The 19,023-nt window shown below is 40.9% G+C and overlaps 1 protein-coding gene across 6 annotated transcripts in view; it reads right to left on the minus strand.

Moving 5' to 3' along the window:
• The window catches only part of CHRDL1 (chordin like 1), a 125,684-nt gene that overhangs the window by 47,362 nt on the left and 59,299 nt on the right, over window positions 1-19,023 (minus strand). For 4 of the 6 annotated variants that reach the window (XM_016943924.3, XM_016943925.3, XM_016943928.3 and 1 more), the window contains exons 5-6: window positions 3,520-3,665; window positions 1,970-2,063 (exon numbers count right to left, since the gene is read on the minus strand). In XM_016943924.3, coding sequence (XP_016799413.1) covers window positions 1,970-2,063; window positions 3,520-3,665 — 240 coding nt within the window. The remainder of the gene's footprint in view (window positions 1-1,969; window positions 2,064-3,519; window positions 3,666-19,023) is intronic. The other 2 variants (XM_016943926.3, XM_054677122.2) reach the window with 1 other exon arrangement.

The raw sequence follows: 19,023 nt of genomic DNA on the forward strand, positions 1-19,023 counted from the left end.
CCTCTAACTCAGTGGTTCACAACCTTAGCTGCATATTGGAATCACATCCTCCTCCTTCTGATCTGGTATAAATCTACCAAGGTAATTCCAATATGCACCCATAGTTGAGAACCACGGCTCCAAATGTATTTCAAATTTGTCCACTTTTAATTATTGGGTCCTCAGTATATGCAAGACACTGTGCCAGGTCCTTCTCTTATATTATCTCATTGAAATCTCACAAACATCTTGAAGGTAGGAGCTAACATTATCCTCACTTTAAAGATTGGTAGAAAGGTTGAATAAGGTCATTCAACTACAAAGTAGCAAGGCTGGGATTAGAACCAAGGCAGTTTGGCTCCAAAGGCTCCACTCTGAACCACTACTGTGTTCTCAGTCCAAGCACCCTTTTTCTCACACTGGAAAGAGTACTACCCTAACCATCTTGCTAGTCTCTCCACTTGCATTATTGCCTCCCTCCAGTCTAGTCTGGAAATAATAGCCAGTGAGATCTTTTAATATGTTAATTGGATCACTTCATACTCTTTCTCACAACCTTCCAATAGCTTCCCAATGTATTAAAAATGGAAATCCAAAATCTTTCCCATGGCCTTCAGAATCCTGCATGGTCTAATTCCTAGTTACCTCTTCAGCCTCATCCCATGTCAGTTTCAACCACGATCACTACATTTCAGCTACACTGGTCCTTAGGCTCTTTGAATGCTTTAAGCTCTTCCCTGCCTGGGGCCTTTGAACTTTCTTTTCTCTCTACTTAGAATGTTCTTCTTTGGGATCTTTGCATGGGTGACTTCTTTTTATCTTTCAGGTCTCAGCTTAAATGTCACCTTCTCAGAGAGGCCTTCCTGACAACTCAACCTAAATAAACTACTTATTTTTAATCTCAGTCCTATGTTTATTTTCTGCATAGTACTTGCATTATCTGTATTTCCACGTTTGCTTATTATTTGTCTTTTCTGGTGAGTTCCATAAGAGCAAAGAACATATCTTGGCTGCTATGTATGCTATATATATTGTTGTGCAGGTTGTGTGCTGCAAAAGGATGCCACAGCTACAAAGGTGCTTTCCCTGGGATTTTCTGAAAAATGGCAATAAATTATCTTATGTAAGGGAATCCTTTTTGTAACTCACATAAAGATGCTATATGGTCTAGCACCACCCTATATATCTACTGTATTTATCAATATAAATACCCCAATTCTAGCACAATGCTGAGCATACAGTAGATGGTCAAAAAATATGTTGACTGGATAGAAGGAAAAAGGACAAAATAAGGATATTGCCAGTTGGAAAGTGGGAAAAGGGAGAGATACAGATAACTGTTGAAAGATTTGGTAATCTGAGAAGAAGTAACAAAGGAGAAATTAAAGGGGATTACACTTGATCCCAGGAACCTAGAGAAAAAACTGGTGCCATTATAAAAAAAATAAAACCTAAAGAAAAAAAGACTAATGTGAGAAGACAATTCAATTTTGAATATAATTTGAGAAAATGCTTTCTGTTTTGCTTTTATTGAGTTTGTCACCATCTTATTATGGGGTTTAAAAAGTATACCTAAATTTGCCCTGCACAGTCTTCAAAATGGCCACATCAATTCCTTGCAAGGTCCATTCTTCCTTCTAAGGCTATGAATGAAAATAGTCTGTTTTATGATACAATAATTTAAGGAACAAGCTAGAAGGGATTAAGGATGGAGAAATAAATATATTCATTTTCACATTTGATGACTCTTTCCCATCCTCCCCTGAAGCACAGCACTCCATCCTGTAGTTTTTTTTTTTTTTTTAAAGGCTGTGGCCTTTACAATCAATGCTTTATTTATTTTTCCCTTTGTTAATTAAACCACCTTTAAAAACTAAGGCTACCATAAAAATTACCTTTCCCTAGGACATTAGACAGGTATTTTCCTCCTTTCTAAATTCTACTACACAGGATAGCAGCACCCAGGGGTCTTGGGATATAACACACCTACCTCTGCATACCCGGCAGCAGGAATCTGGAACAGAGACTGGGAAGGCACAGGTTAATTTGGGGCAAGTCTTGAGACCACAATACACGTTTCCCTCCTGCCAAGGAGAAACAGAATTAAGATTAGAAGCATCTAGGATAAGTGTAAAGGCTTCACTTAATACCTGAAATAGAGCAGGGACTCAAAACATGGCATGTCCTTCCCCCCAGCTCTCCCATCGTCAGTTCTCGGTACTTCCTACATTTTATTACGCATTATTTTTTTTCTCCTACAATTCCTCCATGCCAGAGACTAAGCCACAGAAAAGTTAGCAATCCTAGTCGAGCATCATGGTCTAAGGTGGTACAAAGTAGTCTGTCAGGGATGCCATGAGCCTCTGAACCATGAATTATAGTCTTGTTTCTTTCTTCTCTGTTCATGGTACCCTTGGTCCCCCAGCTGGATTGGGGGTTTAAAGGAATGAAGATTTATTTCATAGCTTCCATTTGTAATATTCACTAGACTCTCCCTTCCAAACCAAAGGAACAAGCTCTCTGGGGTAATACAAAACTATACAAGATGATCTGATGGCCACAGCTCAGTCTAGCACAAGGCAAGGGAGAGGATAAAATTTACTTGCTGGTTACATCTGTCTTTGCAATAATCCTGATTTCCTAAATTTCTATCTTTCAAATGTTATTCCTTAAACCTTGTTCTTAGTTCTTAGAAGCACATTCTTTTGGGGCTAGAATGATTCCTGGAAGGCCATTAAGAAAGCAAGGCCACACGAAAATTCTCCTAAACTACTGAGATACTATATTCTTACTAAAAGTCCTAAAGGGAAGAGATTCTATAGCTTCCCTTGACAATCCAGTGCTTAATGCCACTTGCAGGCAGAAAAGTTGTTACTACATCTAACTTCATTCCTTCCTGCTTCAGTTTAAACACTCATTTTACTCCATTTTCTAGTTCTATCGATTATATTTTCTGGACTGCATATTAGATAAGATATAATTAGTATACGTTGTTTGTAAAGTAAATGCAGTTCTTCTGACAAGTAATGTCCTGGTAGTCATCATGACCAAGCATTTATAGAGAGTTTTCTCATGGCAGGGCACTAGGAATTAACTGGTTAGTAAAATACTTCAGATATGGGAACTAACAGACAACTCATTTTCTTGTTAATTGGAGTGAGTGGCCCTAGATAGTCAAAGTGACTTTTCCACCCATAGCATTCCCAAAGCTTCAAATAATTGTGAGTCCTTCAGATGGAGGCTTTGGTGGTATAATTATTATGAAAAGGAGCGCCGATCAACACAAACAGCTCACCTTTGCCCATTTAAGCAGTCCTACAGCTTTAAGACTGGGATATGATTGGGCCTGAGCCCTTCAACAGAGTTGTTCAGGGTGGGTGAAGATCAGGGAGTTTGGATTGTCAAGGAGGCTTATGATTTAATGCAAGTCATGTTTTATTCAAACACCTTACAGTGCAGGCACAAATGAAAGTACAAGTACAGAGGAAGCTCTTGTATTTGAGTAGGGCCTAGCAGGAACGTTAAGATGTAGGGTCTTACCGAACAGCTGCACTGGGTGCATTGATTGGGTTGCCGATTCTGAAAGAGCCCTTCAGCTACGAACAGCTCTCCATGTTGGTAAGTTGTCCCATTGTACTCGCAAGACTTGCTGGTCACCTTATTGTTCACTGGGGGTAAGGAGTCTTCTAGAACAGGGTGGAGAAAAACCACACTGAGTATTGGCATCATTGAAAAGAATTTCATAAATCCCAACAGCAGACGGGGCTGTACTACATAGAGGGAGTTTTAAGACAGTCCCCGCTCCAGTGACCAATGATTTTGAATAATGTTAAAACAGCCAGACAAGTATAGCAGCTGACATTATGATCTATCCATCCATCCATCCATCCATCCATCCATCCATCCATCCATCCATTCTTTTATTTGTTGACCATTTACTGAGCACCTACTATGTGCCGGGAATTGTAATATGTGTTAGAGAGGGATCAGAGAACATGGACAAGGTCCCTGCCTAGATGGAGCTAATATTCCTAGATGAATAAGATATTATCTTTCCTGAAAGGAAGGAGTCCATGCTATCTCATTTAATCTTTTCCCCCAGTTGCTTCAGAAGGGGACCCATCTATTATACTGCCCTGATAACTTTATTACCTCCCACATTTATTTATTTAGAGACTGAGTCTCACTCTGTTGCCCAGGCTGGAGTGCATGGTGCGAGCTCTGCTCACTGCAACCTCTGCCTCCTGGGTTCAAGCAATTCTCGTGCCTCAGCCTCCCAAGTAGCTGGGACTACAGGCACCTGCCACCACGCCTGGCTATTTTTTTTTTTTAAGTAGAGATGGGGTTTCACCATGTTGACCAGGCTGTTCTCAAACTCCTGACCTCAATTGATCCGCCTGCCCCATCTTCCCAAAGTGCTGGGATTACAGGCGTGCGCCATGGCGCCTGGCCACCGCCTACATTTTAAATCACTTTTGTGCTTATCTGTTTGTTCCAGCCTCTGTGGTTTTGCTTTTTTTTAATCCCTCCACCGAGACTGCCCACTCCCTGACTCTTTTCCACCCATTGAAGTCCTATCTGATCTTGAAGGTTCAGCTTATGCCCCCCTTCCTCCACGAAGCATTCTCTAAATAACTCCAGCCACAATCTGAATCTCTCAAGGCATCTAATGTCTGAAGCACACAATATTACATTTGAATATTATTGAAACTCATATTTGTGAATTATAGTAACCCAGCAGACCATTTACAAAGAGATTTCACATATATTATTACAATGGAGCTTCATAACAACCCTGTGAATCAAGTAGGGTAAATTCTTACCTTCATTTTCATTTGAAGGAAATAGGATTGCTGAGGTTATGTGAATTATTTGAAGTCACAAAGCTAGTGAGTGGTGAAAAAAGGAATTGAAACCAACAAAAGATACAACCAGAGCTTGGAAAGTGCCTGCCATAAGACAGTGGAAGGAGAGAAATCAGGGGAGCTGTGTGTTTCATTAGGGAGGGGCTTAGAGAGTTGAACCATCCTTTCTTTCCATCAGTCAAAACTGTAATGAATATGAGTCTATTTTGTGGTGGGTAAGTTATACCTCAATACAACTGTTTAAAAAAAAACAGAATGGGCCGGGCGCGGTGGCTCATGCCTGTAATGCCAGCACTTTGGGAGGCCGAGGCGGGCGGATCACGAGGTCAGGAGATTGAGACCATCCTGGCTAACACAGTGGAAACCCCGTCTCTACTAAAAAATACAAAAAATTAGCCAGGCATGGTGGCGAGTGCCTGCAGTCCCAGCTAATCGGGAGGCTGAGGCAGGAGAATGGCATGAACTCGGGAGGCAGAGCTTGCAGTGAGCCGTGATCACGCCACTGCACTCCAGCCTGGGCGACAGAGCGAGACTCCATCTCAAAAAACAAACAAACAGACAAACAAACAAACAAGCAAAAAGAATGAAATTATTCTCAGTATGTAGTGAAAATGATAAGGCTAACAATAATAACATCCATAATAATAATAATAATACACGAATAGATACCATTTATCAAGCCCTAGCTATGTGCCAGGCAGGAATGAGTGCTTTTACATACATAATCTCATTGGCTCTTACTAATAATGTTCTGATGTAGACATTATGATTATGCCCATTTTGCAGATGAAGAAACTAACGCTTAAGAGATTAACTGACTTGCCCAAGGTGACACAACTTGCAAGTGGCAGCACTAAGATATAACTTGATGTCTGACTGATTCTAGAACCTTCCCTCATAACCACTATCAAAAAGAGTGCCAATCACTTCAAACCTATAATAAGGAAGGGACCATTTAATTAAAAACCAAAACCCAAACCACTAGAACATGAAGGCTATGCTGTCCCTAATGTTGTGGCCTAAAATACCCAGAAAACAGACAATGCACTTCTTTTGGCTTCAGCAATTTGGGTAACTAACTCAATTCTATACTTTGCTATATAAGTCGATCTAACATCAATTTCTGAGTAATTCACTCTTAGGGTGTTAACTACTTATTAATGACCCTTTACAGGATATAAAGAAAGTTCCTTACTTTTGCCTTATAAAGACAGCCTTAGCTCCTAGAAAGAGTTTAACTCATACTAATTAACTCTGTCTGGGCTAAGAGGCCCTGCCCCTGCCCACAAGCGTATACAATCAGACAGCTGCAGCTGGCAGACATGAGTGAAACCCATCAGAGAAAGGACAGAAGCAGGCCCATTTGCCCCCTGGGCTCTAATTATTCCAAATCTCAGCATTTTGTGGTGAAGGAAAACTACAGTGACCTACAAAATAATATTTGTCATGGCTCTTATGGGAGCTGGCAGATGTTTGGAATACCAAACAAACAACAACAACAAAAAAGAAGTTTGGAATTATTTTGCCTCAAAAGAATGTGGCTTGATTTTTGAACCGGGCCTTCTACCAAGGAATCAATGGCAAGGCAACTGCAGGGTGAGATTTTCCAGTGGAAGAATGATCTTGAGAATCTTCCTTGCAATAGTCTTCTGAGTAACCTGGCACTGGAGTCTATTATTCTACTCAACAGGAGATAGGGAGAAAGAGAAAGAGAGGAAGACACAGTAGAATCAAAGAAAAAGAAACCAATTATGGTCATGCTTAAGGCTAGTTTTATGCAATAAAATTCTTAACATCTCATTCTTATTTCATTCTTCCAACACCCTTAATGGTGTGTATTTCGGGGGTGGGGGGGCGAATTACTGAAAATGAGGCTACTAGTACTCCAAAAGATTTGTCCCATGTCACACAGCTGTTTAACAAGAGAGCCAACTCAGAAATATAGCTTTCCTGCTTTCAAATTTGTGCTCTTCACAGAATGGGTGTTAAAGCTTCAGAGCAGGATCACTGAGTCACAATCCCAACTCAATGGTACTGACTCCCCATAATCTTGTACAAGGCACTTTACCTCTTTAAGCTTCAATATTTCTAGGAATGCGATATGGACTCAAATCTCCCCTTGCATCTTTAGAGGGCCAACACAGCATGCTTCCTAACTGCAGAAGGAAGAAAAACCACCTCATATTTTACCTTCTCCTCTCCCAGATTTTCCAAGGTGGCTGGGCTAGTAACCAAATATCCTTGGAACACATTCAGTGTTCCTGACTGAAAACTAGCAGAAAATCAGTTCAAAGCAAAGCTGGCTACAGGGCCCCTCAGGGAATGCTACAATAGGAATGACCAGGCTGCGTGGCTTCTAACCTCCCCCATCTCTTCCGTTTCCAGTCAAATTCCCACCTAGCACTAAGAAGAGGACTGGAGAAAAAACCATTGTAGGGTGAGCAGACAAGCACTAAGCCATGTGACCACAGATGTGTTGGGAAAGAGGAGGTTTCTTCTCCCCAAGTGAGGGATGATCTCATATGTAAGCAGAACTATGATTTCCGGGATGCTCAGAAAATACCCCCATATCCCAAATGTCTCTTACCACCTTTTCTCACACTGATGCTTAAAATGCCACTATTGGAAGTCCATTCCTCTAGGTTAAATGGCTGCCTTTTGCAATCAGATTTTGTAATCCCAAGACTTCTATGAGAGGGTACACTTACACCTTGTCACTAACTAACACCTCAGTGTGAATAACTGCCACAGGCCTTTTTTTTTTGTCCTTCAAAGCAACTGGCAAATTTTACCAAGAAGCCTGTGGTTCCACTTCACTTCTTTTTGTACGCCTTCCCTCCTCTCCTGGTGTTACCCTTCTTCCCACACTCTGGAACCAAGTCCTCATGCTGACTGCTCTCTTCCCCACTCTCCCCACCCTATAAAATGATCATTTCCATAGTAGGACAGTTCTTGGATAGTCAGAAAAGCAGCTTGTATGTCAGGAGACAAATCTGCTCCCAGTGTTATAAATACAAACCTCCCCAGAGCTTTCAGAGATCAGTTGCTAATCTCCTTGACGCCAAGCCATCTTTTCTTTTGCCATTGCTGCCATTACTTTGGTTCCTACTTTTCTTCTGATGGCTGAGCCTGATTCTAGCATTTCTTTGGTTCTCTGTCATTCTACTGATAGAGTCCTAGAACATTTGCAGGCTATTGGGAGGTGGTTGGAGAAGGGACATGGAAATGAAGGTAAAGACTAGAAAGAAGAGGTTATAGTCCCTTTAATTGCCCATTACACACAGAGAGACATACACATACAACAAAGTAAAACTACATCATCTAAAGGGCTTTACCCCAGGTCTCAGAAATATATGGGAAGAGAGAATGACAAAAAGGCCATGAAAGAAACCCCTAGAATAGGATGCTGTTTCTATGTGCATATCTCACAGTGATGCAAGAGAAGATAACTGAGCCTGGTCTCTGGGGTCTGCAAACATTGGTCTCTGGGGTCCCAGCTGCTATGATCTGAATATTTGTGTGCCTCTGAAATTCATATGTTGAAATCATAACCCCCAAGGTGATGGCTTTTAGGAGGTGGGGCCTTTGGGAGGTGATTAAGTTATAAGGCCAACATCCTCATGAATGAGATTAGTGCTTTTATTAGAAGAGGCCTGTGGGAGCTTGTTTGCCCCTTCTACTATATAGGCTCACAGGGAGAAGGTATCATCTCTGAACCAGAAGCCAAGCCCTCACCAGAGAACAAATCTGATGGTACCTTGATCTTGGATTTCCACCTTCCAGAACTGTGAGAAATAAATTTCTGTTGTTTATAAGCTACTCAGTTTGTGGTGTTTTGTTATACCAGTTCAAACAGACTAAGACACCAGCTTTGGCATGTCTTGGTTCTGTGATCTTAGGAAGGCTTGAGTATGCCTTCTACTTTACATGGCTGTGAGGTTCAGCGATAATTAATTTTAAAAAGCCCAAAGGTATCTGGTACATAACATTCACAATAAATGGTAGATGATCTTGCTCTAGAAAGAAGTCACAGAGAGGAAAGCAGTAAAGTTGAAGAATATGAAGGAATTTTCCCAGTTTCCATAGATGATAACTAACTGAAAGGCATTTGCTTTGCACTGATGTGTATGGTAGGTGCTATGGAGACATGAGTCAAAACACTATTTCTCTCTTGTTTTCTTATTCATTCAACAAGCACTTGTGGAGGCCTTTGACTACACCTGGCACTAATAGATCCTTGACTATACATTGACAATACCTGGCATTATGTTACCTTAAAGCTACAAAGATAAATAGGACATTCCCCTGACTTCAAGTAAAATCCTGCTTTCATTGGAGGGGAAGGCACAAAAAGGTGTTAAATGATAATGTATTTAAATAACACATAAAGGTTCATAATGGAAGAGAGGTCAAATAATCACAAATTGCCAATGTTAAGTGGGGAGGAGTATCAACTGCATCAATAAGGATTCAGGTTAGATACTAAAAAAGATTCCTTGCTGAAAGAGTTATTAGAAACTGAAACCACAGGCCAACTAGGCATGTAGGGAAATTATTTTCAAACTAGGTTCTGTGCTGCTTTAGGATTCTTCAGAGGTACTTGAGGGATGTGAAAAAAAAAAATCCCTTCCTCATTTCTACTTCAACAGAATACCTCTTACTTTGTTAGTGAAATGTGTTTTTATTAGCTTTTTAAAATTTCATTTGAAGAAAGAGTTTGCTGCCATAAGACACTGTAAAACACTGGAATAGAATCTCTTCACATATTTGCTGTTTGGGGATTAAAATCCTATTTGTCCCTAATATATAAAGAGCTTCTATAAATTGACAAGAAACAGATTCATAACCCAATGGTAAAAATGGAAAAAGGATATAAATAGACAGTTGACAGAAATGGAACTACAAGTGGCCCTTAGACATGAAAAAATCAACCTCATTCATTAGAGAAATATAAATTAAAACTGCAATGAAATACCATTTTTCTTAGCAGATTTAGAAAAATCCAAAAGTTTGAATAAAACACTCTCTTGGTAAGTCTGTGAAGACTTGATTAAAACATGATGAAGGGCAATTTAGCAATATCTGTTCATTTAAAAATACATATATATTTGACCCAACAATCCTATTTTTAAGAATTCATTCTACAGATATACTTGCACATGTGTGAAACATATAAAAATTATTCATTGCAGCATTGTTTGTAATGGTTGAATATGGAAACAACTTCTATGTCCATTGATAGAAATCTGGTTAAATAAATGATGGCTCATTATTATAACAAAATATTATGTAGTTCTATAAAAGAATAAGTTCTCTGTGCACTAATACAGAAAGATATATTATTAAATGATGAAAACAAGGGGTAAAATGATGTGCACAATAGACTACCTTTTATGTAAATGAAAAAATATTTTTAAAAAATATATATATATTCATATTTGCTTACATTTTCATAAAAATCTGGAAAGATATATAACCACTAAAAGTTATGGGGGGGAACTACATGTTGTAGGGAGAAGATAAGAATTGGGTGAGTGTGGGACAGGGGCGAATAAGATATTCTATTGCATTCTTTTATATGTATACCTAGATATATAATCATATATACATGTACATATACATATGCATTCATATTCTTGAATGATATAAATGTATTCCTCATTAAATTTGAAGACTACGTTTGAAAAAACTTCTACTTGAAGGCCGTAGACTAGACTAGGTGAACATTTTGGGTCCATTCCAACCATAGAAAATCAATCCTACAAAGCTGGTCATCAGAAGCCCGGCTGTATTCCTACTAGTGGGAGAGATCCTAGCTATGACTTTGTGTTCCCAGTCTTATTCCAATAATGGGTTCTCTCCACCGACATCATTGAGCCCGTCCATCTGGGCAAAGTGGAGGTTGTTACATTGCTTTCTTAAACAATGTTAAAGTAATTGTGTAAATCTGAGCTGGCTTTTAGTCCTTGGCCCAAATGGAAGGAACATAGACAAATAAGGTTGCTAGTGGGAAATCACCCATGGCCTTCTACCAGAGCACTGCTGTAATGGAGGGAGGAGCAGCTGGGAGCTAGCTGCATCTCAGTCAGGCAAAGTAAGAGCATACATCCAGGATGCAACACATCTTGCAGGATGAATGTATCAAAAACAGTGGGCTGGGCACAGTGGCTCACACCTCTAATCCCAGCACTTTGGGAGGCGACGGCAGTGGATCACCTGAGGTCAGGAGTTCAAGTCCAGCCTAGTCAACATGGTGAAACCCCGTTTCTACAAAAAATTAGCCAGGCGTGGTGGCGGGAGCATGTTATCCCAGCTACTCTGGAGGCTGAGGCAGGAGAATCGCTTGAACCTGGGAGGTGGAAGTTGCAGTGAGCTGAGCTTGCGCCACTGCACTCCAGCCTGGGCAACAAGAACAAATCTCTATCTCAAAACAAAAACAAAGAAGAGTGGGTGTCTGCAGCCTCCCCCCACCTCCAAAAAGTAACAATGCTCATATTCTGAGGCTATGTGGATTCAGACATTTTCCTTGGGATGCTCCCTGAGATCAGAGGTACTGCTTCAAATGGGCCCATCAGTTGAATCAATGATGCCTACCTTTAGATTTCTTTTTTTTTTTTCAGCACTTCAACGGCCATCACTTCTTTTTCCCCTGGGCCTCTTGATGTGACGACTTAACTAGATCTGCTTTCCTCGGGTAGAGTCCAACGATTTCTAGATTTTCCCCAAACTCTCCTCCCCCATAAAAACTTAACTCTCCTGTGGCCCATCACATTGAGGTCATGCTGGCAGGCCTTAATACTAATCCCGTTAAGTAATTCATACTGAAATGAAAATGGTAGATAATGTTTTAAAACAGGGTCCTTTTCTAGATAATTATATTGTAACATAGGCCTTTGATGTTTTATTCATAATGAGGCTGTAGAGCACCGGGTAAAGAGTGTGAAACTTTCTAGAACTTAAGACCTGAATGAGGGAACTTGCTGAAAACGCAGCTTCCAAGACCTGTCCTAGGGAGAGGAGAAGGCTTACTTCAGAGTGTCCCATTTGGATTCAAATTAAAGCTCCATTGCTAATTATTGCTTATTAGCTGAGCAAATTCTTAGCATCTCTGAGTCTCAGTTTCTCCATCTATAAAATTGGGATGATAATGGTACCTACCCCATAGGTTGTTGGGATGATCAAACAAGGTAAGACATAATCTGTTCAGCATAGTACCAGGAACATATTAATGCCCAATAAATGCAATTGTTGTTCTTTTACTACTAGCTATAAATGATAGGGTTTCTGGAGGGCAGAAAGCAGGCTGGTAGGGAAAGAGATGTGGGGCTACTTAACCCTTACAGGGGCCACCCTCTTACCACACTGGCAGACCCTGCCTCTGTATAAGGCTTATGCTGAACTCCAAAGTAGCAGTGACATTTACTTTTCAATCAGTATTATATACTGTAAATTTTAGAAATTCTCAACACCTGTAATGTAATGACAAGGTTTGTTTTTACCCCTGTGCAGTCCTTCACAGCCCTGTAGAACTTCTCAAAAACTGTCAGATCCCAAGTGGTAACTAGAGATTCACTTCTGAGCCATCACATCCACTAAGAATCCTTTTATGCCCCAGCTCCTGGGCAAACACCATCTGCCCCATTTTCCCATCTCAGTGGGAAGACCATCAGGTGTGATTTAGCCAAGCAGTTGCTTTCTAGCCAGAGCCATTTACCAAGCCCATAGACTCTACTTTGGACTTATTGAGCACCCCAGACAGGTGGATTTACGCTCAGAAGGGTCACAAATGTATTTATGATTATGAGTAGTCCTAAAGGGCATGGAATAGAGAGAAAAAGTGAACTCCTTGGCCAACACTCCCATTGTATTTTATTTTATTATTATTATTTTTAGAGTTGGGGTCTCACTCTGTTGCCCAGGCTGGAGTGCAGTGGTGTGATCATGGCTCATTGCAGCCTCAAAGTCCTGGGATCAACTGATCTTCTTGCCTCAGCCTCCTGAGGTGCTAGGATTACAGGCTTGAACTGCCATGGCTCCCACCGTATTTTAACCATCATTTCCAGTGTCCTCTCCTGCAACATGTTTTCCAGAATTGCTAAACAAAAGTAATTGTTGATTGGTTTGACTTTCATCTTTGTTTTAGGTCACTACTGAAGGTGCTTTTCAGAAAGGATTTAATATGTTTTAGTTTAGGAAGCCTCTCCATTTCCCCCTTCATACATCCTTTGGCCTCCCACCCTTCATTGCCCAGCTCTTGTCTTGCCTTTTCAAGAAAACTTCACTTGATTACTTCTGCACTTGATGGTCTCTTTGTGGGAAGGGAAAGCAATCAATAGAGCAGATTGCTTCTGCGATGGTAGAGCTTCCAAAGGTGGCAAGTTCACCATGTCCCTAAACTCTCTTCCTCTCCACCCTGCCAGAATGCCTGATATGCCCCCAGATTCAATCATTAGTTAGAGAAGGGCCCTATCTTTCCCAGAGGTTTAATATCTTCACAGTGATGAATGCACAAGACTGGAACTATTCCCCAGTAAAGAGAAAGGCACTGTTGGGGGGAATCCTACAATGAGATACCATTTCACATCCACTAGGATGGCTATAATAAAAAAGACAACAATAACAAGGGTTAGCAAGTAGGTGGAGAAATTGGAACCCTTATACAGTGCTGGTGAGAATGTAAAAAAAAATAATAATAGTACAGCTGCTTTGGAAGATAATCTAGCAGTCTCTCAAAAAGTTGAGCATAGAGTTACCAATATAAGCCACCAATTCCACTCCCAGGTATATACACAAAAAAATTGAAAGAAGGAACTGAAACAGATATGTGTATATGAAAGTTTATAGCAGCATTATTCATAATAGTTAAAAGATGGAAACAATGCAAATGTCCATCAGTAGATGAATGGATGAACAAAATATGGTATATCCATAAAATGTAATATTATTGCTATAATGGATGAAACTTGAAAAATTCTGCTAAGTGAAAAAAAAGGCCAGTGACAAAACACCACATACTGTATAATTCCATTTACATTAAATGTCCAAAATAGGCAAATCCATAGAGAGAGAAAGAAGAACACTGGATGCCAGGAGCTGGGGGAAGGGGAGAATGGGAGTGACTACTAGTAGGTATGGGATTCTTTTAGAGATGACGAAAATATTCTGGAGTTAGATAGTGGTGATGGATGCAACATCTTGTAAATATACTAAAACCAACTTTACAACATAAAAGGGTGAATTTTACAGTATGTAAACCTCAGTATGAGGTATGTATACCTCAATAAAGCGTTACCAAAAAAAAAAAAATAACCTCCAAACGTTATACAATACAAACACAAAGACTGGGTATCAGAGTGGAGCGGGCCTGAAAAAAATGAAGGCGTTTTGTAGGTGATAGGCAGGTGAAGAAGAGAAAGGTAAATTAAAAAGAAAGGGAGAATCACAAATGGGTAGAGGGAGTCAATCTCAAGTCATAATTTTGCCTAGTGTCCCCAGCCGTGGTGTATCCACTTTGGGAGATGGAGTGGGTCAGCCAGACAGCTCAGCTAAAGGAGGGGTGATGGGGGGAAGATTTTCCTGCTTGAAAGCTTCCAGGAGACTCTGTGGGACCACACCTTCAACAAGACTAGTGGCCTCCCTACTTCTACCCTTGGCCCAACCCCCAGTGAGGTCCCAGGCCAGGAAATTCTTGTAGCAGATTCAACAGATCACTCTGCAGCTAAACAGACAGACACAACACTCTGTCCCAACCAAGAAGGTGCCGAGTGAGAGGAAACAGTCATCTGCTGCTCCAGCTGGCGAGAAGAGAGTGGAAGAGGGCGCTGAAAGCTCACATCCTAGTCTAATCCCAGCTCTCCCCCTCCTCATCCGGACCCCATCTGCAGGCTGTTTTTCATCCCACTTCCGTCAATGTTTCAGCTGCTGTCAGTCAGTAGCTGACCCTGCCTGAATATGTCGTCTTGTCAGACAGATGGCTAGGAAGGATGGCTTGAGGAGAGAGTGTGCAAGAAACGGCCATGTCTCTGTGAAGCAAAGAGTGCTTGCAAGTGGCATAGATTTGGGGGTTTTTTGGGGGGCAGGGGGAGGGCCCATGTATTCTTAGCTAAGTTGTACTATTTGTTTGCTGTGTGATGGAACTGCTATCACTTTGCATCTCTAGGCTTCAGTTTCTAAAGAACTTTCTGTGTGGATATGTGTATGTGTGTGTCAGAGGTAATCATTTCACCTGCTTCTCTTTCACAGGGATATATTATAAAGAACAAAAATGATTATGTTTTTCAAAAAGATTCAGGGAGTAAAGAAGCAACATACAACAAAGTCAACTGATTATGATTATCTCCCTGCTTACCAAATGCATTCTATCTGAAGGCAAAAAGAGATGTATAATTTTGTCTGCTTTGATGGTCCAGTGTCCAGAGTTACTACATCCCATAGAAGTTAGAAAAGTCCCTTCAGCTTGTGATGTGCTGCCTTACAGGTAGCAACTCTAGTCTTGCAGTGTCAGTCACCTGCTTGTGAGTAAGCACACCCCAAAGACTGGAGTTCCATGTACGGACCCACACCACAGCATGGCCCAGCCAGGGTCATGAAGTTCATGTCAAAGATGTATCCCCTGAGGATGTGCCACTTGGCTAAAGAATGCTCTACCTCTGATTGGCCAATTCTGCCCTGACTCATGCTAGCCCCAACTGCCCCCACAGACTACTCTTTGCTTACTCATATCCAGCCCCCAGGGCCCATCAAACACACTCTTATTTTCTGCAGCAACTCTCATGGTCTGCCTGTTTGCATCCTACCATCTAGCACCTAATATAAAGTGTGCCGCTTTTTAAGTGATCAATAAGTGCAAAGGAGACAGGGTCTATGCCTTCTACTTCTCTATCTCCTGCTGGCTCTAGCATTAGAACACAGCATGCTGGCTGGGCGCAGTGGCTCATGACTGTAATCCCAGCACTTTGGGAGGCTGAGATGGGTGGATCACCTGAGGTCAGGAGTTCGAGACCAGCCTGGCCAACATGGTGAAACCCTGTCTCTACTAAAAATACAAAAATTAGCCTGGTGTAGTGGCAGGTGCCTGTAATCCCAGCTAGTCAGGAGGCTAAGGCAGGATCATTGGTTGAGCCCAGGAGGCGGAGGTTGCATTGAGCCGAGATTGCACTGCTGCAGTGCACAGCCTGTGCTGTAGATCGCACAGCCTGGGCAACAAGAGCAAAACTCTGTCTCAAAAAAAAAAAAAAAAAAAAAAAAAAAAAGAACAGAGCATGGCAAGAAGGAACAAATATTCAAATAGTGATACATGCTAATTTTAAGAGTCTGGTATTAATTTCATTAACATATAAATATGCATATCTAGAGGCAAGGTGATTCTTCATTTAAGGGCAGATAGCTGGAGAGAAATAAGTATGATTTTCAAAAGTGATTCAGAAGTGAGTTACAGAATCGATTTCTTCTGGGAAAAGGGTCTGTGGGTTCAATCAGATTCTCAGGATTTCATGACCCAAAAGAAGTACCCTCTCTATTGCCATACAAAGCAGGGGGGCTGAGGATTTCACTTCAGCAGTATGAGATCTCTGCAAACAACTCTGTCCAGATTCTGTGGCTCTAAGGTTATGCACACTTGTTTTCAGCTTTCTGTGTGCTGAGAGTACTTACTTGTGGAAGTTTCTCATAATCCAGTCTTCAGAGGCAACCTCTATGTTCTTTCCTATCAAAATTTCTTCTTCCACTTTACTGAACAGCTTTATCATCAGCTCCATTATTCAGCTCATGGACCATTCCAATCTCATTACATAAGCCTCCTAGGGTTCTATCTCCAAGAGGAAACTGGAAATGGCCTTCTCTTTTGACAGGTGGAAATGAGGCCCAGAGATGCCAAGGGGACACTGCTATTTAGTGCCAAAGCAAAGATTCAAATTTAGGTCTCTTCATTTTACCTAGAGCAGCAAAACATGAGGGCTAGAAAAGCCCACTAAAATCCAGTCTAATAATTGAGGAAGATAAAACACAAATCCCTCTGTTTTCAGAGGCTAATTCCTCAACCTCAAATCTTCATGTGAACTTGGATTATGTAGCCCAACAAAAAGAATCCCTTCCATGGTGAATCTGATAGATTTGTATTATTCCTTTGCTACTGTACTATGGGTTTTAAAAACCTCTAATTACCAGGAGGTGTAATGTTAAATCAATGATTCTTCACGATGCCTCATTGTTAATAACAGGTTATGTGGTAATGTTGTCACTCACTGCCTTCCTCTTCTCCCTGAATAAATTAAGAATGAGTTCTACTATTACTTGGTTAGTTCTAATCCTTTGAGAACTAGACTTTTTTTTTGAAGGTCAATGACCCTTTGAAATGGACAAATTAGTCATTACCCTCAAGCAGCATTTACAGAAACAATGTGAGGCATCTGGATGAGACAGTGGGGAGTTCAGTCAAGCATTCCTTTGTATTGCCTACACCAGCATTTCCCAAGTCTGCTCTGCAGAGCACTACTAGTCCACAAGATGCTCTGTGAAAACAAAATTCTGTGCTTAAATAAAGTTGGGAAAAGATCCACATTCAACATTCAGTGTCCCTTTCAATATGTTAAAAGGATCTCACAAGTCCCATAGTAAAGAAACCTGTTTAATGATAACTCAGCATTTTCTCTGACTTTACTTATCCACCAGACTCTTTTTTTCACCTAGGTAACAACTATGAATGCCCCAGAAACACTCCTTGGAAAGCACTGCCCTGCACCACATCAAAACCTAGATATTTTGAGGATCTGGATATTCGCCATCTCATGGACACTATTATCTGCTGAATCCAGAACCGCACTCCCAACTTCAGTCACACTCAACCTTCAGCTAAGACCTAACACGTTACTCCTAGATGGCTGATAGCATCTCCAGTATCTTTTCTTTCATTAGCAAGCCCTATAAATCAAGAGAAAATGCTCCCCTGTGAAATACTGTATAGTGCTAATAACCAGAACCACTTGCAACAACAGCCCAATGACATCAGGCACCTGGAGACACAAAGAAGTCAAGTCCAGGAGGTGGTATTTTTCCTGTATATGATGAGAAGCCAGGGAAGTTATTTAAGTAGTAAAATGATTTGATGAGATTTACATTTTTGAAAAACTATTCTGAGATGATTGGAAAAGAGATAATGAGCTCGGGGACAGGATATGTCAGGAGGTGACTGAAAGAGCCCATTGCTATCACATTAGGCACTAAAGGAAGAAAAGAGGCATTTGGTACTTGAAGATTAATTGAGAAAAGTTATCCCCCAATGCACATATTATTTTGTTTGGAAAACTGTTAGCAGCTGGCTTCAGAAAGTGGTCCCTGGAGGCCACTGGCAGAGGGTGCAAGGAAAGTGGTGGCACCCAAGGCTCCACGCTGCTGGAGCAGTGGAAACGCTGTTAGGAAAATCCAGTCTACCTCTTCCTGACGACCAAGGAGGCAGCTCATCTGCCATGTCATGGAACTACTAGAGGAAAAGACAAAGTATCATTTTGCTTCTCCTAGGAAATTCTTTAAGAACCCAGACCAAAATTCCTGATGTGGGGAGAGTTATTTAGTTAAGACTACACAATACACAGAAAGGAAAGGGAAGGTGTTAGGAAATCTGGATTCTAAAGAACTCCACCATTGATTGCCATGGGATGGTGACAATTCCTTAGGAAAGAAAGGTGTGAAAAGTAAAAATATGTCAAATATTAATAAAAATTTCCAGTTTGAAACTGGGCTTCTTTTGGCAGCCAGATGCTCATATTAAAGTGATTAGAGTAAAAAGTGATGATAGGGGTCAGAGATCAAACAAATAAATAAGGTATATTATCATCTTTGGACTTACCAAGGCTGGAAAAACAATATGAGATTCAGTCATTGCTTAGACCAATAACCCTCAAAAGAGGAACAAGGAGACCATGGTGTCTGGTGGGAGTGGTTTCAAACTCCACATACCACCTCATCCCTGATTGAGAATCACTGCACATGATGAAAGATGTCACTGATAGGAGTACAATATATGCAAACAATTTAGAGGCAAAAAGAGTCTGAGGATCACAGTTCCAATAATGACAATAACCACACCAATAAGATTAGGAACTAATATTTACTGGCTCATGCTTACACTGAGCTGGTTCTGTGCTCAGGGCTTCAGGTTGATATTCATTAGTTCTTTTCTCCC

Source organism: Pan troglodytes, chromosome X (genome assembly GCF_028858775.2).
Source record: "Pan troglodytes isolate AG18354 chromosome X, NHGRI_mPanTro3-v2.0_pri, whole genome shotgun sequence".
Taxonomy (NCBI): domain Eukaryota; kingdom Metazoa; phylum Chordata; class Mammalia; order Primates; family Hominidae; genus Pan; species Pan troglodytes.